Below are 26,507 nucleotides of genomic sequence, written 5' to 3'. Positions count from 1 at the left end.
AGTCCTGGAGTAAGGCAAGTTGATACAGTGGATAGAGCATTAGAACTGAACAGAGATATCTGGGGCCCATTACAGGCTCTGTCAGTAACCACGCCTAGACAACTGTAAGTGCACATTTACTCTTGCTGGCTCCGAGTTTCTCATCTACAGAATAAAGGGTCCGGATTAGATATTCCCCCCAAGACAATTCCAGGGCTAATGTTACCGAACTATCTGAGCCCCGTTTCCAAGTGCTCAAAGTATCTTAGCAGAATGGACTCAAATCTTATCCACCTGTAGGTGATGAAATAAATCCAAAATATATAAAGAAATGTTTTCTTTATCTTTCTAGAATAAATGTCCTTTCTACAAAAGAAACTTAGCAACCAAGTTTAGGAAACTATGATGCTATTCTGACTTGGACAGCAGAAAGCCAAGAAACTTTATTACGTACATTTTTTTAACATAAATTTTAGCATATATTAATATAGACAAGATATTCTTATATGTTCTATCAAATTAAAGATGTTATGTCTTGAAGGTACCTGATGCATTAGAAGCTTACTAACAATAGTTAAATATATTCTTCCTGTGGTCAATTTACTCATATGAGGCCATTCAAATTCTTTCTATACCACAAATGAAATCACACAAAAAAGTAGCCAGCTGTATTTATTAATCTGAAACACAGATTTAGAAATTACCTGAATGTTAAAATGATCAAGAATTCCAATCAGTTCTTCTTTCTTAGTAGAAATCACAGCACCTAGTTATGAGAAACACAAAATGATCAGACTGTTTCTAGGGCAGTAATACATTTTTAAAAACGAGCAATTATTTATAAATATAAATATTAACTATTTTCCTGATGTCATTAAGAAAGGTACGTTGAAGGTACACACATCTGAATGAACTGGGGCAACACAAGTCACGACACAAGTACAGAGGAGGCAGAAGCACAAAGATGTAGTGACAGCGTTTCTCTACTTTCCAGAGCTAAACATTTGGTTTTTTCTTCTCATCTATCTCTTTATACTCCCCTCCTCTTCCTTTATGCCCTTTTCCACCTTTCACTAACCTTCTCTTTCCACATGTGATAGTAACTATAGGGGTGAAAGAAGATCAAAATGGCATACCACAGACTGTTTCAAACTGACCCAAATTCTGCTACTCAAACTTTTGCTGTAGAATCCCTTGTGGTAATACAACAATGTGTAATATATGTATGTATGTATACATACATGTGTATATGCACATATATGCAACCAACCAATCCTCTTACAAGAAGGAAGTTTCAAGAGATGAGACGTATCCTTCCAGTGATACCAGCACAATCAATGACCTCTTTTTAACTGGATGTGTACTATTAGTTCTCCAAAATAAAAGAGAAATTCATAACAAACCTGTTGCACTCTTCAGTTTGTAAGATCGACTTCCATCCATGCTGATGTGCTGTTGTACAATAATAGTGTCGCCGTACACATTTCCTCTGTAGGCATCATCCCCTCTGTTCCTTATTGTTATTGAGATATCTGCTGAACTAAAGCAATAAGGTTAAACTAAGTCACAGGAATGTGCAGGGCAACTGTAACACCAACTTATAGTAATTTTCAAAACCTCTCAGTGATTTGGCTAATTCATTGGAAAAGTAGCTTTACATCAGCAGTTGATGGCTGAGAGGCTACTACAGAATAATATTAAAGATACCATACAACAAAGATGAGAAGAGAAACTTTATAACAAAATAAGTGACTATGCTATTCGTAACAGAAATACATTTTCACAAAATTCATTTAAGTTTTGGTTGTTTCATGTCATGTAGGTAAGTTACACAGTTTCCTATCTGTAATGTATAATCAATATTATACCGCCTGGATAATAATATTGCATATCAATATCATGCTAAATCACATAATAAAGCATCATCCTGACAGCAGGTGTCTAAGAATGATGAAGTGAGAATTAAGGTGAAATAATATATTTTCTAAGAAGATGAGAACTAAGGGAAACAATTTTGATTCTTCTATTACTTATGCAACAACAACAAAAAAGGCTAAAGTATTTGACATCAAGAAATGTAAACTAAATCTCAAAATTTCCTAAGGTTTTATTAGTATTACAAAAGAATTATTTTCAAAGTTTAAAAGAAGTTTGAAGCATTTATAGCCATGTATATTTTAACATATTATGGGGGAGGAGAGAATCAATCTCTGATTTTCTACTCTAAACTCTGTTAAAATAAGCCCTGGGAGAAAAAAATTTTTTTAAGTTAATGAAGAGCATTAATAAATAAATATAATTTCCTCAAACATAAAAGCAGACAATATTTTCTCTGGTTAAAAATGAGTATCTGTCAAAAATGCTCAAGTCCTTTAATGTAAATCTGATTTTGGTAATTAAAGGCTATATTAAACAGAACAAACTTGTTTTCATCAATTTGTAGTCATAATCCAAAACTGCTTCCATTTGCAGGAAATGTAGGGAAAAATACTCAAGATGAATTTCACTGTGAACTTAGTAGACATCCTGAAGGGGCTCAGTTCTTGTTCCCCCCGTACATGTGTGCAGGGAAGTGCTCTCATAGACAGAGGGCTCAGCAGCCCCCAACCCTTCCCACAGGGACTGAGATAAATATAGAAGACATGGTTAATGTGTGTGTGTGTTCAGTTGCTCAGTTGTATCGAACTCTTTGTGACCCCATGGCCTGTAGCCTGCCAGGCTCCTCTGTTCATGGGATTTCCCAAGGCAAGAATATTGGAGTGGGTTGCCATTTCCTCTTTCAGGGGATATTCCCAACCTAGGAATCGAACTAGCATCTCTTGCATTGACAGGCAGATTCTTTACCACTGTGCCACTTGGGAAGCATATAGAAAGTGGATAGTAACTGAGCCAGATACTCTTCTTTAAAATTCAAATTAATAAAAATTAGTAAAGCTCAAGTACAGTCTGTAGTCTAGTTAATAATAATATACCAATGTTAACCACACAGTACTTTGATAAAAGTACCTCAGGTATTTAAGATGTCAACATTAAAGGAAATTGGGTAAAGGCTATAGGAAAACTGTACTAGCTTTGCAGCACTTGTGTAAATCTAAAATTATTTTAAAATCACAAGTTTTAAAAACAAACTCAAATTCAGACTCAATCAAGCGTTAAGGAGGTAATTTCTTGGAGCTACAAAGTTCTGAGGACTCTGGGACTAGAGAGATCAATTTGGGGCGCTATGTTCTGACAAGTACAAAGTCTGCAGAGACTACAGAGAGAAGCAGAACATAGAACAGTTAAGTTCTTGGGAAACCACCTGGACAGAGAACGACACTGAATCACGGATACTGGCCATGAATCAGAGACATAGAGAACTCAAGAGCACTTCCTTTCAAGGGCAGCCCCACACACATGAACAAGGAGATACAGAATAGCAAGAAGACTAAGAAAGAGCACACAGGCTCCAGGGTAGGTAAAAATAGTCACACACCTGCATGCCTGTAAGAAGAGGGAAGGCGGGAGAGTACAGCACAGAAGAGAAGGCCGCTCAGCCTGGATGGGAGGGGAGTTTGGGGGAGAATGGATACATGTGTAAGTATGGTGACAGGTGAATGTCTGGCTTGTAGAGGCTTGGATTTAAAATGCAACATCTGTTTGAAGTCTGGACCCCTTCCTCCCCCCACAAAGGATTACACTCTCACAGAAAGGGTAAGTCAGAACTTTTGCCACATAGCAGTAAGAAAAGATAATAAGGTTTAGAGAATGAATTGATGGTTACCAGGAGGGAAGGGTGGGGGAAAGGGATAGTCAGGGACATGTACACACTGCTATATTTAAAATGGATAACCAAGAAGGGCATGCTGTACAGCATGGGAAACTCTGTTCAATGTGATGTGGCAGCCTGAATGGCAGAGGAGTTTGGGGGAGAATGGACACATGTATATGTATGGCTGAGTCCCTCTGCTGTGCACTGGAAACTACCACAACGTTGTTAATCAGTTATACTTCAATATAAAATAAAATGTTTTTAAAAAAGTGCAGCCATTGAGGAGAGGGAGGGAAGTAGTGGAAAGGAAGAGCTGTAAGCATAAGCCTGACGAAGGAAGGAAGACACAGATCCAGAAACAGACACAAAGAGCCAGAGACACAGAACAGAAAGACCCAGAGAGCGACGATCTTTGGTTCTCAGTTTCTCAGTTCCAGTCACTCCTGATCCAATTATGCTTCCTCCCTGCAGCTTCCAAGATATACATCCTACATCTTTATGATCTATCTCTTCTCAAGATACCCTGAGTGGCTTGGGGTGTGTACGTTTTTAACCGGAAATAGCAATCAGTATCTAACTAAGACAGATGTGCTCCTGAAAAGTTCTAATTAATGAGCTTTTAAAGCACTCTGCGGTAATTCTAATGAAAAGTCAAGGTTGAAAACTATCAGCTAAAATCTATGATAGGAGAAAGGTATCTGGCCTACAACATAAAGCCAAAAATATTTGTAACTCATGAAAACATTTTTAAAAATAAAGTGATACCTCCCTTGATTTGCAAATACCAACTTTATTTTCCTTCTGGGCCACTCCTTGCATTTGAAAGCTATTTTTACTATTGTGAGAGCTTTGTAGACACTTATATCCCACTACCATATGAATTCATAAGAAAGGCAAGTTATTTAAAAACATTTAAGGCTTACAAAAAATACCCTTCATAATGACTGCTCAGAAAACCTATATAAGGAAACAGAATACCTGCTCTGGGACTGACTGCTGTCTCCCCACCTACTAACGTGGCTGGTGTGGAATTTGGGTCAAGAGCCATAGAGCCCAGTGTCTGTCCCTAGAGAGACCCTTCAGTGAGAAGAGGAACGATCAGGGAGAGCTCCTCCAGAATGACAGCACACGAGCGCGCACACACCACAAGCATACGCAGTGCCGCCCTAAGGCTGTGGCTTCATTTTTTGGGGGGGATCCAAAAACTACTTTTTATTTATCATCATGAAGATTTTTACATATTTAAAACTCAAACTATACACTTTTGACAAGTGAAATTTATGAAAATGCTATAATAAAGCTCTTTTTAACAAAAACTATTTTCTCATATAAGATGTCACTCCCACAAAGAAGTCACTGAAGTTCCTGTCAAAATTAGAATTTCTAGGGGTTTCGGTTCAAGATGGCTACAGGATCCAGAACTGACCTTCTACAACACACGGAATCTATAGCTATGCACCGAACAACTTTCTCGGGATAAAAATAATTAAAAACTAGCTAAGCAAATCCTATACATGGGATGAAGGAGAGAAGGCCCATGTCAAAGTGGGTAGAAGAGAATGGGACACAATGTGGCCATAAAATATGAGAACAAGGAAAATACAGCTTTATCAGACATTTACCTCTTGATGCTGTAGCAATGAGGGACTGTGAAAGTAATTAATAAATAAGTCACAGAAAATCCCCAATGATAAGAAAAGATCCAAGTGGCTTAAAACAGAAAAAGAAAGGAACAACAGTGAAAGAGGAAAAATGTAAGAGGTTACCATTTTCAAACCCAGAACAACAGATGGCACATATCTCTGGTCCTGGTAAGAAGGGAAACCTGAAGTTTTTTTTTTTTTTTTACTTTTGTGTGCTTCTCCACATATATGTCTTATTTTATACACCTGCACATATAAAGGTTACAAACTTGGGAAGTGTGGCTTACAATCACCAGGGAGGTGGGCCATGAAGGAAGATGATGTAGAAAGAGCACAGGACCGCTAATGCTACTTACAGTGGAAAAGGGAAGTGCATGTTGGAGGTCCCCAAAGGAAAACGCAACTGAAGTGCAGAGAATGTAGGGTGGCGGTTGTTTAGTCACTAAGTCATGTCCAGGTCTTTTGCAACCCGGTGGATTATAGCCTGCCAGGTTCCTCTGTCTGTGGGATTTCCCAGGGAAGAATACAGGAGTGGGTTGCCATTTCCTTCTCCAGGGGGCTGTGGCTTCTTTCTTGGCTTCAGGAGACCCTTATCTGTACAGAGGTGACTCCAGCATTGTGTATTGATGGAAACGAGGCACAAGGAACATGGAAAATGCCATGTAGAATAAGGACACACCTGTTCCTTCTCTGGGTGGCTAGCTAATCTGCAGTACGTTCTGTAAACTTGACTAAATCAATCAGGCATGTGTAGTATCCCTCCATAACCCACTCCCCCAATGCTACAGCTGATGTCAAAAACTGGCCTGGTGCCTAGATCCCAGGACTAGGATTAGGAAGGCTGAGGGAGGGAATAGTGAACTGAACCTGCTGAAGAATGTGAAGGGCTATGGGTCTGAGACTTTGGTCTCTCCGAGAGGAGGAGACATATCTTTACTACTGCAAAGCCTCGCTGGATGATCAGAGGGCGGAGCCCCAGGTAAAGAGCCTCTAGGCACAGTCAGTCCTCTGGCTTCTCCTAACCATCTTAGGTAAGCATCTCTAAGGAAGGTTGGAACCCTCTACAAAGGCAGCCTGGAGCTCAAGTGTCACAAGTGGAGTGCTTCAGATGGGGGGAGGGGGAGTCCTGAGGACCACCTTAAACCTGTGCCTGAATGACAGGCACCCTCAGAACGATGGAATAGCCACACAGATTTTAGACACAAAACAAAAAGATAATACTCAGTGAGCTAATTCTGTTTAAAAAAAAAAGTGGTAACAGAATCAGAGATTATAAAATTAGAGAAATTTTATAGCCACCGAGTGTTTTAAATGAGGAAGACAAGGACAAGAGGAGTAGGAATGGGTTTGGAAAAGCTGTTTTTAGCTACTTTTTCAGACAAGGTCAGTACAAAGCAGACTGAGCTCAGGTCAAAGCTTTTAGCTGTTATTATCTCTGTTTAAAATATTTTAATGTTCCTATCTACAGGCAGCTGTGTCCTTCAATGGTGGTGATTTGTACAAACTAGCCTTTATCCATCTTTCTTTTTTTAATGGCATTCCAAGGACAAATCTCAGAAAGAAGCTTCTGCTTGGGTCTAGGTACTTCTCATATGGAAAAAAATTTTTTAATCTTTAATGGAGACATAAAACATTTAATGGTACAGAATAAAAAATTTCTTCCTGAGGTTTCTATGTGAAAGATCAATGGGTTATCCAGCTAGGTAGACTAGGTAAATATTTGGATAACTTGAACTGAAACACAGTTGAGACCATTAACTTTGAAGTGTTCAAATAGCTAACTTTTGACTTCAGACATTATTTTCTTTGGAGACTGTGGGAGAGAAGACCTTGCCAGACTGGAGCCCAAATACAGTCAGGAGAGGCAGAAAACATGCTGGAGAATTGTTTTCAAGTAGTTCCTTTCCAAGGCCATACAGCACGGGAAACAATTTTCTGTGTATCTTTTCCTTCCTCTTCCTAAGTCCACTTGGAACCTTAGCTTTAGGGGTAAGATTCCTAAGGTTTCTGAGAAATACATAAGAAACCTGCAATCCTGATTCACATCACGTCCCCATTCTGTTTTTTAGAAATCAAATGGAAAATGGGGGAAGTTAAATCGATATAACACTGAGCAGAAGGAAAGTCAGTTACAAGGGGGACAAAAAGACAATCACTGTTAATTATCAAAGTTCCAGAAGTCCTTGGGCACCGAGTATGTGAGGGAGAAACAAGCAGTGGGAGACGCCTCACTGTGGGAGCTGGGATGACAGAGTCTAGGACATCCAGTTCATAGGAGAAATGAGGATCCCGTCAGGGTTTTCTGAGGCTGAACTAAAAAGAATAAGGATATCAGCCTGACAAGAGCTCCTAATGGACAAAGGGCCACGAGTCTACGATGATGCAAACCAGGCAATTAATATACAGTTAGGTGACGGTGAATGTAACACAAACATTCAGTGAAAGAAACACAAACATAAAGCCACACATGGTTGTTATATAACCATTCACAAAGGTCAGGATGAACCACAAAGAGGTTTATGATTATAGCCCTCACACCAAATTCACTGGTGAACCATCTGAGTAAAGCATACAAAATGAGAGACAGAATGGAATACTTTTTTTTGAATTCTTAAGAGAGTTGGAGTTCTGTTTAGGGACACCTTGACTCGTTACTAGTTCTGCTCTAGCTCACGTGGTATCAACATGTACTTGCTGAAGCTGGATTTGGGACAAGAGCCAGAGAAGTCCTGGTGGTCCAGTGGATAAGGCTCTGCACTTCCTGTAGAGGGCAGCAGCTCGATCCCTGGTTGGGGTAAGGTCCCGCATGCTATGCGGCCAAAAAAATTTAAAGTCCCATGTTCATAAATATTCCTTTAAATGGAAGTACACAAATTTATCACTCCTCATTCTTCCATAAAGGTAAAGGAAACAAGTGTCTGGGGGAGGTGCATGGCATTAAGTGACATAAGCATTCTGTCAGGAGAGATAAAGAGGCAACAGTGGGGAAGAGAAAGGAATGAAAAGATATGACACCTGACACCTCTGTTCCACTTCCAGGAAGCCAATTCATTTCTGACAATGTCTACATGAATTGGGAATCTAAAGCTGCTTCTTATTAAAGAACTGAAAGATACACGTAGAAAGCCAACACTTACTTCTGTCCATCCTTCACAAAACCTTTTAAAGAAGATCCTCGATTAGTAGTGATAGCTTTTCCACCAAGACCAACTATGAGAGCTGTGAGCACCGCACTCTTGCCACCTAAAGAACAGGTGTTGAAGAAATCACATGCATTAGAGAGGGAGAACTATGATTTCTACAATTTGATGTAAAAATATTTCTCAGAGAAGATGTGAAATAGTCTAACCCTGAAAGGAAGTGTTACACTTCAATTATAGTTTTCTTCCAGTGCCAAAAACAAAAAGTTGTATATATCATGAAATATTTAGCTGCTGCTATTAGAAAAAAAAAAATCAATATATTTCAGGAATCAAATTTTTGCCAGAAATGGAAAAAACTGGTTGATAACTTTCCAACCTAAAATTTACAGTATCATCTTGACCTGTCAGATATTAAATGAACTTATCTTTCTAATTAACCCAAATACATTTAACTCATCTAATGTTTCTTACATCCTAATTTAATTAAAATTAGGATTTTTCTTTTCCCATAAATTCTCAGAAGCCCAAAACTATTTTTGACCCTGATTGCAAGCTCCACAGGGACAGGACCTTACCTTAACTCAGTGGCTATCTCCAATATAAGCCCATAATAGGCACTCACATATTTGCTGAATAAATGAATTTAAATATGAAAAACTACCAGTCGTATAGACAGATTTTGTATATTTTGCGATATTTTGACAATTATTATTCCTAATTTGAGTATTATTCATTTGCTCACTCTTTAAAGAGTATACTTTTTTACTCCTAACAGACAAAAAATATCGCAAGCTAAAACAGCAAAATCTGTAACAGTTACCCAGAATATGATAACCATTTTCTCAACTCCACAATCAACCAAAGAGATCAACTCTTATTAACTCATCATCTTTCACAACATACTCTAAATTAAACCAAGTATACAAGAGTTAACCCAATTTAGTTCCTGGGATGTCTTTTGAGTTCCTATACTAACTCTCTCCTTTTTCTTCATTTCCAAATTCACAGTTTCCACCACCTGCATTAGATTAACACCTTCACTATTTCGAATGTTAAGCTCTAACTGCAGAACCTACCGGTCTGTCTTTACTACTTGTCCTGTTTGACCTCCCCATAGCTCTGGTCCTTTTGTCTATTCTCTCCTTCTGAAAACACTTTCCTCTTGAACTAACAGAGGAGGGAAAACAAAGAACAACTAAACAGACCACGGGGCTATCTGTACTAGTTCCATGTTCTAGCACGACCACCATCCCTGGACCCTGGCAAGCTCCTCTCCCTCTCTACTGGCTCAGTTAAGCAGCCAACATGGTTCACCACAAAGGCTGCCTAACTCGTCTTTCCAACTCCTATGTATTCCTCTATGTCTCAGCTACTTCTTCCCCAGAAGATCTAAAAGATCTTTCATTTTTATTCAAGTACCACCACAAATACCATCTCTTTTTAAAGCTTTCATTGGCCACATGAGTGAGAATTCATTTCTTTCTTGTTTGGATTCCCATGGCACTTCATTCATGCTGTTACAACATTTAATAGATACAAGACACAGGACTGTCTCAACGGCAATGAGGATAGCTTGCCCACTCTTCTATGGTATGAATTCCAAGGTACATAGATTCAAATCACTACGCATTCTAGAAGAGTGGGATTGGGAGGGAGTTGGAAGGGAGATTTGGGAGAGAGGGGTGGGGACATGGGTGTACCTATGGCTGATTCTTGTTCATGTTTGATTGAAAACCACAAAATTCTTTAAAGCAATTATCCTTTAATTAAAAAAATAAAGTGGCAAAACAACATGAAAGAAAGGTTTATTCCTCTTGCATAATGAACCCAGAGTTAATTCATTATTTTCTTAAAGTGTAGACTGGCAGCAAATACTGAAAAATTCATGACCACAAACCAGAGATCTAAAACTTAGCTGTATCAGCACTAATAGGCACCTATTTAAAAAAGTTAAAGCATTCTGACTTCAATGTACTGCTCAAAGTCAAATAAGAAGGAAGGCAAAAGCACTTACTTCCATTATTGCCAACAACAAAGTTGACATTAGAACCAAACTTAAAGGGTCCAAGCATCGAATGACACATGAAGTTTTTGAGCTGAATACTCTCAATTATTCCAACTTCTGCTGCTGTCTATGAATTTTAAAAAATGAGAGAAAACAATCAATCTAATTCAATCACTACAATCATCCAACTGTTTGTTAGCAGGAGAAAGATCAGCAGTGCCATCAATGAAAAAAGTTATAGAAAGTACAATTTTAAATGTTAATTTCAATCAATGAGTAAGAGCATGCTCAGTCATTAAGTTGTATCCAACTCTTTGAGACCCCATGAACTGTAGCCTGCCAGGCTCCTCTGTCCATGCAATAATACAGGAGTAGGTTGCCATTTCCTTCTCCACCGAATCTTCCCGACCAAGGGATTGAACCTGCATCTCCTGCATTGGCAGGTGGGTTCTTTACCACTGAGCCACTAGAGAGGCCTTCAATCAATGAGCAAGTGACATTAATTCATATGATTAACTGCTATTTTTAAAGTCCTTATAGGTTCTAACAAGTATTTCACAGGATTCTTTTTTAATATGGACAATACCAACATCTTGAGTCACATCAGTTTTTGTTGGAGAGAGGCTATCTTTGGCATTGTGGGATATTTAACAGCATCTCTAGCCACTACCCACCAGATGCCAGCAGCACTCTCTCCTCCAACCCCAGATGTGACAACCAAACATTATATTCAGACATTGCTAGATGTATCCACTGCAGAGAGAGCACAGAATTATAATTTCCATATTGAGAATACGTCATAATTAAATTAGAGATGGTTCATATATGTTTTAACCAAGAGTTTGATACACAGTGGTTACACTTTGTAGTTAAAATATGAAAATAAATCAACTATATTTTACCAAACCTTCCAAATGTTTTTGAAGAACATTTAATGTCTCCAACTTTTAAGTTATTTATTATAAAAATCTCTGGCTCTCTATCACTAAACAGCAGCTTATTAAAAAGCAGGGAACATTTACATCCTTATATGAGTGGCTTCCCAGGTGGCTCAATGGTAAAGAACCTGTCTCCCAATTCAGGAGACACGAATTCGATCCCTGGGTCGGGAAGATCTCCTGGAGAAGGAAATGGGAACCCGCTCCAGTGTTCTTGCCTGAGAAATCCCATGGACAGAGGAGCCTGGCAGGCTACAGGCCATGAGGTCACAAAAGAGTAGGACATGACATAGCAACAAAAACAAGCAGAATTCTGTAGAAATCATGGTTGAAGACTTTTTAAAAGTCTTCAGTTTATTTTGATCTAATTGAAGACTTAGAAGTAGTTATAAAAAATAATACAGAGAAATCCTGTGACTCCTTTACCCAGGTTCTGCCAAAGGTAAAATCTTGAAAACTATGGTACAATACCACACCAGGGTGCTCATTTTGATAGTGACGCACAAAATATTCCCATCACAAGTAACTGTCACATTGTCCTTCTAGAGCCTCATCCTCAAGTAACTGTCACATTGTCCTTCTAGAGCCGCATCCTCATTCCTCCCCACCCACTCATCCTTTACCCTGGCCCACTGGTCTGCTCTCCATTTCTGAGACACTGTTATTTCAAGAATGCTATATACATGGAATCAGACAGAATGTAACCTTTGGAAAAGCGCTTTTCCCTTCACTCAGCTTAACTGTCTTTTGCTGTCTATGTGCACAGTTCCCTGCTTTCTACTGCTAAATAGTATCTCAGGGTAGAGACATCCTATAGCAGGTTTAACTACTCACTCACTGTATGACATCTGGATTGTCATACAGTTTTTGAGTATTACAAAATAAAGCTGCTATGAACACTCATGTACAGATTTTTGTGGGAAAATAGATCTTCTTTTCTCTGTGATGCTGTGCTATGTTTAGTCACTCTGTTGTGTCTGACTCTTTGCGACGCCATGCACTGTAGCCCGCCAGGCTCCTCTGTCCCTGGGAATTCTCCAGGCAAGAATATTGGAGTGGGTTGCCATGCCCTCCTCCAGGGGATCTTCACAATTCAGGGATCGAACCCAGGTCTCTCACATTGCGGACAGATTCTTTACCATCTGAGTCGCCGGGGTAGCCCAAGAATACTGGAGTGGGTAACCCATCCCTTCTCCAGGGGATCTTCCCAACCCAGGAATCGAACCAGGGTCTCCTGCACTGCAGGCAGATTCTTAACCAGTTGAGCTACCAGGGAAGACCCTTTCTCTGTGATAGATACTGGGTTATATGATAGATGGTTACATGCTAAATTTCTTACAGAAACTGCCAAACTATTTTCCAGAGTGACTGTACCATTTTACATTCCCACCAATATATGAATGATCCACTTTCTTTGCATCCTTGCCAGCATATGGTATTGTCATTTAAGAGAGAAAAAAAAAAGTAGCCATTCTGATGGGTGTGCAGTGGTATTTCATCATGGTCTTAGTTTGCATTTCCCTCATGACAGGGCTTCCCTGGTGGCTCAGAGGTTAAAGTGTCTGCCTGCAATGCGGGAGACCTGGGTTCGATCCCTGGGTCGGGAAGATTCCCTGGAAAAGGAAATGGCAACCCACTCCAGTACCCTAGCCTGGAGAATCCCATGGACAGAGGAGCCTGGTGGGCTGCAGTCCACGGGGTCACAAAGAGTTGGACACGAATGAGCGACTTAACTTTCATGACAGGTTATTCTGAACATGATGTCATGTGTGTATCTGCCGTCTGTACATCCTGTCAGTGAAATGTCTCTTTATGTCTTCTGTGCATTTTCAAATTGGAAATTTGCTTTTAATTGTCGAATTTTGAGAATTCTTTATACATATTCTTTATAAAATTCTTTATACAGTACTCTTGCCTGGAGAATCCCATGGATGGAGGAGCTTGGTGGGCTACAGTCCACGGGTTGCAAAGAGTCGGACACGACTGAGCGACTTCACTTTCTTTCTTTCACTTTATACAAACAAGATATTTGTACTTTGTTGGATACATGATTGGCAAATATTCTGCTAGCTTGACTTTCCATCCTCATAACAAGGTCTTTGCAGAAGAAAAGTTTTTAATTTTGATGAGGTCTAATTTATCAGTTTTTCATTTTATGGTTTGTATATTTGGCGTCAAGTCTAAGAATTCTCTGCTGAATGCTAATCTGAACCTGAAACCCAAACATTTGGTACAATTCTTCAGTCAAACCAACTGAAACTGAAGAGACCTTTTTTAGGAGTTTTTAAAGGATGAATTAAATTTCCTTGTTATAGGAATTGGTCCACTCTAAACTGCTAATCTATGTGTGCAGAGTTGTTAACAATATTCCCTTATCGTCCTTTCTTTTAAAATTTACTTTTGGGTACGCTGGGTCTTCATTGCTGTGCCAGGCTTTTATTTAGTTGCAGTGAGCGGGGGGCTACTCTAGTTCTGGTGTGAGGGCTTCTCACTGAGATGGCTTCTCGTGTTGTGGAGCACGGGCTCTACAGAAAGCACAGGTTTCAGTAACTGTGGCACACAAGCTTAGCTGTCCTGCCACATGTGGATCCAACTCATGTCCTCAGCGATGGTAGGCAGATTCTTAACCACTGGATCACCAGGGAAGTCTCCTTATTATCCTTTTGCTGTTTGCAGAATCTATGGTCAAATCCACTGTTTCATTCCTGACACTGGTAGTTTGTGTTTTCTCTCATTTTCCCTTTCGTCAATCTTAGTAGAGGTTTGTAAGTTTTACTGACCTTTCCAAAGAACTACATCTTTGTTTTATTGTTTTTTCTACTAATTTTTTCTAAAAATTAACATGAACTTCAAAATTAGGTGATTTTTACATCACTTTTAAAAATTTATGTTATTTTTCCTCTGCAGCTAGCGACCCAGCTTCAGATACTGAATTAAGAATACGATATATAAAACAGACAGGAGAAACAGGACAATCAAAAGTTATTAATTTTATAATTTTGCACTCACCAAAGTAGAGGTACCATTAGTGAAAGAAACTGCACATTCATCTTCATCACATTCATCTTTATCAAAATCGTCCAATTCTTCTTGTCTTGGTCTTTTGGCATTCTCAGGAGAGAAAAAATTTTCTTCCTTTCTTTTGGCCATCAGGTCTAAACAAATATTACAGTGACAATGAAGAAAATCATGTAAAGCACCCATACAACTGTTTCATATATATATATATATTAAAAAAACTTAACAAAATCAGACAAAGCTTAAATTTTAGTACTATATCCATTCATTTTCACTTTAAGAAAAAGTACAATTATCATCTGTGTGGAGGGAGGGGGCCATGAGCCAAACAGTGCGAGTGGTCACGAGAAGGTGGAAAGGTAGGGACACAGATACTCAAGAACCTCTGGAAAGGAACATATCCTTCCTGCTCTCTTGATTTTAGCCCAGGCAGACATGTCAGACTTCTCACTACAGAAGTAGATAATAAATTCTTGTTTTAAAAAATCTGCATATGCAACACTAGAAGATTTTACGTCAGAGGGGATTCATGATGGAGGTTTTTATTGATGTGGACCTATCTAAGTATTTTAACTCCTAAGCTTACAAAAAGCAAACGGTTTTATTTGTGAAACTGTAGATACACTGATGAGATGGTAAATGCCTTCTGAACTTACTCCAGAGCAATCATCCAATTTTTATAAGTTATAAAGTAATAATGAATCATATAAAATTAATATTATTTCCCCAAAGAAGCATATTTGTAGTGGCCTGTATAGTCCATGGAGTCTCAAAGAGTCTGACAAGAAACAGTGACTTTCACTTTCACTTTTGCCTAGCACTAGAAGAGAAGGGAAAGGCAAGGGAGAAAAGGAAAGATATACCCATTTGAATGCAGAGTTCCAAAGACTAGTAAGGAGAGATAAGAAAGCCTTCCTCAGCGATCAATGCAAAGAAATAGAGGAAAACAACAGAATGGGAAAGACTAGAGATCTCTTCAAGAAAATTAGAGATACCAAGGGAACTTTTCATGCAAAGATGGGCTCGATAAAGGACAGAAATGGTATGGACCTAACAGAAGCAGAAGATATTAAGAAGAGGTGGCAAGAATACACAGAACTACATGAAAAAGATCTTCGTGACCCAGATAATCACAATGGTGTGATCACTGACCTAGAGCCAGACATCCTGGAATGCGTCAAGTGGGCCTTAGGAAACATCACTACGAACAAAGCTAGTGGAGGTGATGGAATTCCAGTTGAGCTATTTCAAATCCTAAAAGATGATGCTGTGGAAGTGCTTCACTCAATATGCTAGTGAATTTGGAAATCTCAGCAGTGGCCCCAGGACTGGAAAAGGTCAGTTTTCATTCCAATCCCGAAGAAAGGCAATGCCAAAGAATGCTCAAACTACCACACAATTGTACTCATCTCACATGCTAGTAAAGTAATGCTCAAAACTCTCCAAGCCGGGATTTGGCAATATGTGAATCGTAAACTTCCAGATGGTCAAGCTGGTTTTAGAAAAGGCAGAGGAACCAGAGATCAAATTGCCAACATCCGCTGGATCATCGAAAAAGTAAGAGTTCCAGAAAAACATCTATTTCTGCTTTATTGACTATGCCAAAGCCTTTGACTGTGTGGATCTCAACAAACTGTGGAAAATTTTTAAAGTGATGGGAATACCAAACCATCTGATCTGCCTCCTGAGAAATCTGTATTCAAGTTAGGAAGCAACAGTTAGAACTAGACATGGAACAACAGACTGGTTCCAAATCGGGACAGGAGTATGTCAAGGCTACATATTGTCACCATGCTTATTTAACTTATATGCAGAGTACATCATGAAAAATGCTGGGCTGGATGAAGCACAAGCGGGAATCAAGATTGCCAGGAGAAATAGCAATAACCTCTGATATGCAGGTGACACCACCCTTATGGAAGAAAGCAAAGAAGAACTAAAGAGCCTGTTGATGAAAGTGAAAGAGGAGAATGAAAAAGTTGGCTTAAAACTCAACATGCAGAAAACTAAGATCATGGCATCTGGTCCCATCACTTCATGGGAAATAGATGGGCAAGCAATGGAAACAGTGAAAGACTTTATTTTTGGGGGGCTCCAAAAATCACTGCAGATGGTGACTGCAGCCATGAAATTAAAAGACGCTTACTCTTTGGAAGGAAAGTTATGACCAACCTAGACAGTATATTTAAGAGCAGAGACATTTCTTTGCCAACAAAGGTCCGTCTAGTCAAGGCTCTGGTTTTTCCAGTGGTCATGGATGGATGTGAGAGTTGGACTATAAAGAAAGCTGAGCACCGAAGAATTGATGCTTTTGAAGAAGACTCTTCAGAGTCCCGTGGACTGCAAGAAGATCCAGTCCATCCTAAAGGAAATCAGTCCTGAATATTCACTGGAAAGACTGATGCTGAAGCTGAAACTCCAATACTTTGGGTGCCTGATGTGAAGAACTGACTCATTGGAAAAGACCCTGATGCTGGGAATAACTGAAGGCAGGAGAAGGGGACAACAGAGGATGAGATGGTTGGATGGCATCACCGACTCAATGGACACGTGTCTGAGTAAACTCCAGGAGATGGTGATGGACAGCAAGGCCTGGCGTGCTGCATTCCATGGGGTAGCAAAGAGTTGGATACGACTGAACTGAGTAGTGTCACTTCACTGTTCTCTAATAAATAACCCAGGCTAATTATCTAGTTTTTTTTTTTTGTTTTTACCAATATTCCTTAAAATTTGCCTGTAGAAAATTAACATCATCAAGCTTTTCTAAACATAAAAGCCACACCTTAAGTCCAAGTTGATGGTCTTTCGTTGAAATGAAATGGTATCATTACTTGAACTGCTGCTTTCATTTTTCTCTTAAAAATTCTCTTAGAGCCCTAAAGTGATAGGTACCTAATAACTGTTTGCTGAGTAATGAGAAACATCCACAGCACAGGTAACAAAAATTTCTAAGATACAAGAATATGAAAAATAGTTCTACTTTCAATCTGTTTGCTGCTGCTGCTGCTAAGTCGCTTCAGTCGTGTCCGACTCCGTGCAACCCCATAGACGGCCTCCTACCAGGATCCTCTATCCCTGGGATTCTCCAGGCAAGAACACTGGAGTGGGTTGCCATTTCCTTTTCCAATGAATGAAAGTGAAAAGTGAAAGTGAAGTTGCTGAGTCGTGTCCGACTCTTAGTGACCTCATGGACTGCAGCCTACCAGGCTCCTCCATCCATGGGATTTTCCAGGTAAAAGTACTGGAGTGAGGTTCAATCCATTTAGGTATCCCCAGAACTATATCACAGCAGGTTTGTGCCAGGTATCTGGGCAGCAGGAGATTAAATGACATTTTCCCTCTCATTAATTCGGACTGAAAGATTCAACTCAGTCCTCAGTAGAAAAAAGGATAGTTCACCTTGATGATGTATGGATGGCAAGGAAGCCGGTCAGACATGTAGGTGTGTGCTGGGAGGCCAGTGGAGTATGTTACAAAGACAACAAGAAATAGATCAAAGTGAGAGAATAAGGACTTTAAAGCACAAATGAGAGAGAGGAGGAGGGCAGGGGAGAAATACATACAGTGCTTAATTTTTATCCACTGCCCTCCAAACTTATACTGACAGAAGCAATTTTGCAGAAATATCAAATATCTATACATATCTTGTTGGAACTGTTTTGGGGAACTAGCTTTGACAAGTTTTATTATGACAATGCATGCTTCATTAAGTGAACTGGGTAGTTTATCTTTTAATGCTCTGCAATCACCACTATGGCATCACACTGAAAGGTTTTTTGAAAGTGAAAAAGAACTAACCTTAAAGCTATTAGATAGTGCAGACTATTTTAATTTTATGAAATCATTTCAATTTCTTTTTTTGTATACTGGTTATTACAGGTTGACTATAGATTCCTAGAACAAGTCTGCTGTAATTTCATTTTCCAGAACACTGATAATTTAAAGCTTCAAATTTATTACACAAAATTACCTTGTTTTGTACAATCCTCAACTGTGGTCGTGATTCCTTTCACGTCAATTCTATTTAATTAATCTTTTTTCTCCCCAAAGTAGCTATTTACGTTTACCAAATTTAGTTTTTCTTTAACAAAAATATTTTAATACTTACTCATATATTTTTAGACAATCAAATATAAGAGATACACAGTGGAGTTGGAGTTCAGAATTCTTTAACCCAAAGTGCAAGTTGAAAAAAGCAATCAGAGACTTCCACTTCTAGAAAGGTGGAACAGATGTATTTTCCCTATTCCTCTTGCTTAGTAAAACATTCTTGAAAATTATATACTATAAAACAAGCATAACACAGCTCTGAAAAAGGAGGTAGATTGGTAGGAAACTCACAATCCAAGGAAAGATGTCACGGTGGTTCACTGAGTTTTTGTTTTCCCTCAACTACTGTGGACTTGGAGAAGCCAGCAACAGGGGAAACACCAAGAGGTGCAGAGGGAAACAAAAGGCTTAATGAAAGCCTGTTCCCTCCAGACAAAAGGCCAGGAAAAGGAAGTCTAACAAGAAGACTTTCAGACAATAATCACTCTAGTCAAATACCATTAAAAGAACTGTTGTCCCTTCCTCACCGCCCCCTGCCTCAGCAAAGGTCAAGTGGGTAGTGTGGACCTCCTTCTGGTGATGCTAAAAGGAGGCATCTCAACATCCCATCTGGCCCAGTGTCAGACAAGGCTGTGCAGGCCAAGTAGGGAGGCATGACAGGGGCATCTGATGAAGAACCTAGAGGTCTACCCCTAAGAGGGTGTAACAGGACGCTATAATACTTACTCCCACTCCCCACTGGATGCGTCAGAGGCCTTTTACCACTGCCTAGAGAAGCGAGGAGCACACCCCAGCCCAACAGCCACCACAAGCCATGGAAAGAGCTCTGGTCAAGTTCCAGATGTGAGTCTCTGTGTCCATGGCCTAAGAAAACCAGAGGGCAGCAGTTCTCAAAGGTTGCAGTGTCTTAAAAAGTACCAAGGACCTCAGAGGGCTTTTGTTTCTATCAATATTGACCGTATTATAAATTAAAACTGAAAAAAAATTTAAAACAACCCACAAGTACACACTGTATCAGCCGTCAGAGCAATGACATTATCACATGTCTATAACCTCTAGAAAACTCCTCTGTGTAGTTACAAGTGAATGAAAGTAAAAAAGGGAAATAACATCTTATGATTATTATGAGAACAATTTTGATCTTGTAGCCCCTCTGAAACAGTCTCATGGATCCCTGGACTACACTCGGCAAACTGCTACTGCAGGGAATACTATAAGCATGCCCATTACATACTGCCATAAATGACAAGGCACAGCTACCAGTAATAAAGTTAGGGCAGCAGAGAAGCCAGCCATAGAATGACTGGTAGATTTGATATTCAAAGTGTGGTCCAAGGACCAGCAAGCAGCATCTACATCTCCTAGGAACACGCTAGATATCCAGAATCTCAGACTTCAATTTAAAACAAGTGAATCTGAATCTTCATTTTAACAAGGTCTTGGGTGACTCACAAGTACATTAAGTCTGAGAAGAATTGTTGTAAACAACATTAAAAATTTAGGACTTTATCCTGTCCTGAAGGCAACAAGGAACCTAATGTATCGTGATAAATCAAATACCATTTAAAGGGAATATTAGTTAACATCCAAAGGACATTTAACCTAAACAAATGCCTTTTGAGAGAGTACTAGCATTATAGTCACAATTACCTAATATTCACCATCTTTCTGACAAGTAACTTAGTGTTTATTTTGATCTCTTACACAAGTCAGAACTTGAAAATCAAACATAATTTTCAAATTATTTAATAGCAAGAATTAATATACATTAATTTCAGCTAACTTAAATTCCCTAGAATACTACCAGGCAATTATTTTCCCAACACTGCCTTTCCTCCCACCCATACCTGTTTCTTACTCAATTACAGTCATTTATTTATCACAGAAGAGCAAAGAAGCAGCATTACTTCTTCATTTTCCCAATATTAAATGTCCTTTTAGGCAGTTTTTATTAATGCTTAATACATGAATTTGCAGTTAGCTGACACTCAGACATCAGCTGATTGATCTTAGTATTTTACCACTAGAAAACAGTTGTTTTTCAAGTAAAATCAGGGGAAGGAAGGGGAACGAAGGTATGTGTGATTAGCTTCGCATAATCAATGTGAGATCCTATACAAGCAGAATACAGTGCGCTACATGACGACAATGTTTTTTTATTTGCTGTACTTAGCCTGGGATTTGCAGTTTGCTGTTAGGTTGCCATGGCAACATGCATCTAACAGACACTGAAAGATCCAACCTTTAAAAACATGAATCATTCTATAATTTAATAATGGACTTTTAAAAACACACATGAATGTCCTGCGACTTAAATATAGGTTACAACAGTAGAACTGTTTCTAATATGCTAAAAAGATAATATAAACAGATGTAAAGAAAAATACTTTTAATATCCTGTAAAACATAAAAATAGGGGGGGAAAAAAGCTCCTCTGGGATTTTCAATACATTCATAAAGCTCTTCATGGTATTCAATATTTATTTACAATAAAAAAATTCAATATTAAGGAATATACTACTTCTCCCTTGCAGAATGCAAGCTCCTTCAAAGCAGGAATAGTAACAAATATGATTATCAAGAAAAAATAAGTTCAAGAAGAAAGAAAAATCAATCACCAAGGGTTAATTACAGCAAGCATATACACAGGAAATTTGAAAGACCAAAAGCATTTTCACACAGGATTATAAATTTCTAAATTTTCCATTTTAATGTGAGTACCTAGTAATTCATACTTCCCATTAGTATCAAAGTAGGGGCTAACAGTAGTGAGAACAGTCATAACAGAATTGGAAACGTCAATAGAAAACAGAGGTTTTAAAAAAAGGTAAATTGCTACTGCTTCTGAATCTGCCATAGACTATTTACTTCATTCCCAATTCCGCTCCTACCACACCAAAGACAAACTCATTCTTTATTAAACCACCTCATTTTTAATGTACTGAAATATAAGCACGCTGCTTAGAATATATACATGAGATGCAACAGATAATAAATAAGTAAGTGAAAAAATTCATTAGTCCACCCATCAAACAATTATAGGTGAGCAAAACTCAGGTAATAAAATCTGAACACTCAGATTTGTGTTTTTAAAAAATCCCTGTGGCCTCAATATAGAGCACAAATGAAACAGAGTGAGAATAAAGGCAAAACAGACCAGTCTCTAAAGGACAAGCAGTGTTGAACAAAAGCAGTGGCATGCACACCAATGTTCACTGCACCATTATTACAACAGCCGACATACGGAAGCAATATAAATGTCCATCAACAGATAAATGGATAAAGACACGATACACATATACATCCAACATCCACAGATCATAGAAAAAGCAGGAGAATTCCAGAAAAACATCCACTTTTGCTTCACTGACTATGCTAAAGCCTTTGACTGTGTGGATCACAACAAACTGGAAAATTCTTAAAAAAGATGGAATACCGGACCACCTTCCTGGACTCCTGAGAAACCTGTAAGCAGGTCAAGAAGCAACAGTTAGAACCAGACATGGAACAATGGACAGGAATATCAAGGATGTATGTTGTTACCCTTCTTATTTAACCTATATGCAGAGTACACCACATGAAATGCCAGACTTGATGAATTACAAGCTGGAATCAAGACTGCTGGGAGAAATATCAACAATCTCAGATATGCAAATGATACCACTCTAACGGCAGAAAGCAAAGAGGAAATAAACAGCTTCTCAATGAGGAAGAAAGAGGACAGTGAAAAAGGTGGCTTAAAACTCAAAGTTCAAAAATGGCATCTGCTCCCATCACTTCATGGCAAATACATGGGGAAAAAGTGGAACAGCGGCAAATTTTATTATCCCGGGCTACAAAATCAATGCCAATAATGACTGTAGCCATGAAATTAAAAGATGACTGCTTGTTGGAAGGAAAGCTATGACAAACCTAGACAGCGTGTTAAAATGCACAGACATCACTTTGCTAACAAAGGTCTGTATAGTCAAAGCTATGGTTTTTCCAGTAGTCATGTACAGATGTGAGAGCTGTAATGTAAAGAAGGCTGAGCACTGAAGAACCGATGCTTTCGAACTGTGGTACTAGAAAAGACTCTTGAGAGTCCCTTGGAATGCAAGGAGATCAAATCAGTCAATCCTAAAGGAAATCAATTCTGAATATTCACTGGGAGGTCTGATGCTAAAGCTGAAGTCCCAGTATTTTGGCCACCTGATGCAAAGAGCTGACTCACTGGAAAATATCCTGATGCTCGGAAAGACTGAGGACAGCAGAAGGGGACAACAGAGGATGAGATGGTTGGATGGCATCACTGACTCAACAGACATAAGTTTGAGCAAACTCCAGGAGATGGTGAAGGACAGGGAAGCCTGCACCCCTGGAGTGCTGCAGACATTAGGACTGCAAAGAGTCAGACAGGACTTAGTGACTAAACAACAAAACACATACACACAATGGAATATTATACAACTGTTAAAAAGAAACCTTGCCATTTGTAACAACATAGGTATTGCTGTTGTTTAGTCACTAAGTCATGTTTGAATATTTTTTGACCCCATGGACTGTAGTCCATCAGGCTCCTCTGACCATACGATTTCTGAGCCAAGAATACAGGAGTGGGTAGCCATTTCCATCTCCACAGGATCTCCCCACCCCAGGGATCAGACTCCAATCTCCTGCATTGGCAGGTGGATTCTTTACCAGTGAGCCACCTGCGAAGCCCCAAAGGGTATTATATTATATGAAATAACTCAGACAGAGGAAGACAAATACTCATATGACCTCACTTATATGTTAAATCTAAAAATCAAAAGAAACAAACAAAATGAAAACAGATACTGATACAGAGAACAAATGGATAATTGCCAGAAAGGGAGAGGGGGGAAGCAGGGGAGTGAAATTAGTGAAAGGGATTAAGAGGTATAAACCTTTTAATTCTCAACATCCTTATAAGTGATCCCTTACTTTACAAAAGAGGATACTGAAGCTCATTTAAAAGATACCCAAATTCATGTAGGTATATCTTAGCAGAGCCTAGATCCAAACCCAGGTTGTCAAAACCCCAAATCAAACTTCTTTAATGTCCAGGTTCCACCTGGCATGAACTGAGTTTAACCAAGTTTGACTATTTATACAAAGTGAAATTGTCTGTTCATCTTGTTCTTCCTTTGGTAATGTATAAAACTATGTGATATGTCCCTCTAATGTTGGGCTTGCTGTATAAAATTTTATCTTGTGTTTAATTTTCAGAAACAATCTTTACTCTTAATAGTAAATGCCATCATCAGTAGACTGAGGTTTGGAAATGATTCATTCATTTTTCTTGAAAACATTGAGTTTGAAGTGCTTCTAGGAAATTGAGATGGATAGGCCAGTAAGCAGCAAAATAATAGAGTTAGATTCTAGTAGAGACTTCCCAGGTGGCTCAGCGGTAAAGAATCTGCCTGCCAATGCAGTCGACCCAGGTTTGATCCCTGGGTTGGGAAGATCCCCTGGAGAAGGAAGTGGCAACCCACTCCAGTATTCTTGCCTGGAAAATCCCATGGACAGAGATGTCTGGCGGGCTAGTCCATGAAGTCACAAAAGAGTAGGACAAGACTCAGCATCAAGACAATAACAAAGACGTAGATTTGGCAGTGGCACTAAGAAAGTCACAGAGACTATTCTGAATTTGTTCACCAGGGAAACTAGTGAGTAAGATGTACCTCATTAACTAGTGAATAAAAAATACTAAGTGTCTACACTTGACCCTCAGTCATCTGGACTTACATATGTATATATACATATATAACTGTGACGTTTAATTATGCTTTAAACATAATACCTTCATGTGTGGGCACTCAGTTGTGTGACTCTTTGCGACCCCCTGGACTGTGGCCCACCAGGCTCCTTTGTCCATGTAATTTTTCAGGCAAGAATACTGGAGTGGCTTGCCACTTCCTTCTCCAGGGGATCTTTAGGACGAAGGAAATGAACCCAGGTCTCGAATCTCCTGCATCGGCAGGTGGGTTCTTTACCAGCTGAGCCACCAATTCCTTAAAGTAAACCAAGTATGGCTTTGACTAATTCTCCTAACTTAGATCTAAAAATGATCATCAAGATTTAGGCAGGTTTTATACAAAATTCTACGTCTACTCAGTAAAATAAAGTCAGTAAAATAAAAAACCAGGCTCCTCTGTCCATAGGATTCTCCAGGCAAGAATACTGGAGTGGGTTGCCATTTCCTTCTCTAGGGGATTTTTCTGACCCAGGGGGACTGAACCCAGGTTGCCTGCATTGCAGGCAGATTCTTTACCATCTGACGCGCTGGGGAAGCCCAATTACAGAATAGAAACTGAAATTTACAGAGGTGGTACCAACCTGTTCAGGGTCACACAACACTGGTTCTTATACAAAAACATGTAAAAAGTAATATTCTGGTAATCTCCAAACTTCTTTGTACTTACTGGCATTCAAGGGGAAAAAAAGCGGAAAACTGTAAACACACATTTCTACAGGAAATAATTACTCTGCATATTTCTCACAGTAAAAGGAGATAAAGTGAATCTAAGTATTTCTAACATGCTCCCTTACCACCCATATACACCAGTGCATAAGCTAGTGAGTATTTTAAAAGACTACACAGCAGCCATCTAAAAATCTGGAAATTTGGACTTTTTCTTCTTTTGAATATATTCCAGAATAGCTCGTATTTAGAACACTCCCTTTCAATTTCACGACATATACAGAGTAGCAAGCACTCAGATAAGTTCCGTGTTCAGGGTTTAAACACCAAATAGTTGCTCCCGTAGGAATTAGCACAGCACCCTCTTATGCCCCAAAGTGTCCTGCAGCCCTTCCTCCACCCTTGAGCTCAGTGTTCAGGAATTCCCAGTACTGATTCTTCTCCAATTCATCTCCACAAGAAAATAAGGGGGAAAGAAACGCCATCATAAACTTCCAAACGTCACAATTTAAATTTTTCTAGGTAACAGTTTTGCGTTCTCCTGAAACTGGGATTTAGCAACAAAGCCACCTTCAGGGATATTTACACATATCTCTTAAACGTAGTTAAGTTGTTACTTGTAAGGGGTCATCAGAGGGGGTGATAAGAACCCAATTTCCGAGCCTACACTCATCCCCCTGACCCTTCTCCCCCTCAAACCACTCATCAAAGCCTAACGGGGGCCGTTCGGGGCCCGGCGCCGGGTTCCCTCAGGCTAGCCGGAGACGAGATTTTTCAAGCACCGCCGCCAGAGCCGTCCGAGGGAGGGGCCCGGCGGACACCGGCAAGTTTCCTGCGGCTGAAGGGACCCGCGCCGCCGGCGGAGAGGGTGCGGAGATCACCGCCGGCCGTTGACCCGCGCGCCCTGGGCACCGCCGCGGCTCCAAAGACCCGGCTGCCAGCGGGTGGGCTGAGGGAGGGCGCCGGCCAAGGGAGGATCCGAAGCAAGAGAGAGCGACGGAGCGCGCCCTTAGCCTACCTCAAACAAGTCGAAGTCTCCCCCAAGGAACCCCCGATCGGCGGGACTGCCGCCGCAGCACAGGACGCTAAAGCCACGTTAGTGGACTCTCGCAGTCGGCCCAGCAGCCGTTGGTCCCCGAGACACCGCGCGCCCACCACGGGAGAACGCAGGAGCCCCGCCGACCCCGGCCCCCACCTCGGGACTCTCCGCGCCTGCGCCCCGCCCCCCCTCCGCCCGCCGGGACTCCGCCCGCGCGTGCGCGCTGCGGGGTTTTCGCGCCACTGGAGTCTAGGAGGCGGGGCCGGAAGTACCCCCTGGGCGGGCAGTGGGGATGTTGGGAGGAGCGCCGGGGCTCTGCGACTGTGGGACGCGCGGAGGGGTCGGGGCGGGTGAGTTGCCTAACTGCAAGCGGGGAGAAAAAAAAACCACCCTGGAACCCCAACGGCGGCTACAGTTCCGCGCATGCGTACAGCGACCGGCTGGGCGCCGCCGCGGAGTGTACAGCCGCGGTCGCGGAAAGGCGGTAGTCACTTCCCGGAAGAGGCGGAGCCGCGTG

The 26,507-nt window shown here is 40.2% G+C and overlaps 1 protein-coding gene across 1 annotated transcript in view; it reads right to left on the bottom strand.

Moving 5' to 3' along the window:
• SMC6 (structural maintenance of chromosomes 6) overlaps window positions 1-26,167 on the bottom strand; it is a 75,067-nt gene extending 48,900 nt beyond the window's left edge. The window contains exons 1-6 of the mRNA XM_002691475.6: window positions 25,970-26,167; window positions 14,469-14,614; window positions 10,531-10,648; window positions 8,511-8,616; window positions 1,383-1,519; window positions 684-745 (exon numbers count right to left, since the gene is read on the bottom strand). Of these exons, the coding sequence (XP_002691521.2) occupies window positions 684-745; window positions 1,383-1,519; window positions 8,511-8,616; window positions 10,531-10,648; window positions 14,469-14,609 (564 nt within the window). The 5' untranslated portion in view covers window positions 14,610-14,614; window positions 25,970-26,167. The remainder of the gene's footprint in view (window positions 1-683; window positions 746-1,382; window positions 1,520-8,510; window positions 8,617-10,530; window positions 10,649-14,468; window positions 14,615-25,969) is intronic.
• Window positions 26,168-26,507: the final 340 nt, after the last annotated feature.

This window comes from Bos taurus, chromosome 11, assembly GCF_002263795.3.
Source record: "Bos taurus isolate L1 Dominette 01449 registration number 42190680 breed Hereford chromosome 11, ARS-UCD2.0, whole genome shotgun sequence".
NCBI classification, from domain to species: domain Eukaryota; kingdom Metazoa; phylum Chordata; class Mammalia; order Artiodactyla; family Bovidae; genus Bos; species Bos taurus.
Note: the sequence above shows the minus strand (reverse complement) of the source record. Positions and strands in the feature narration are given on the sequence as shown.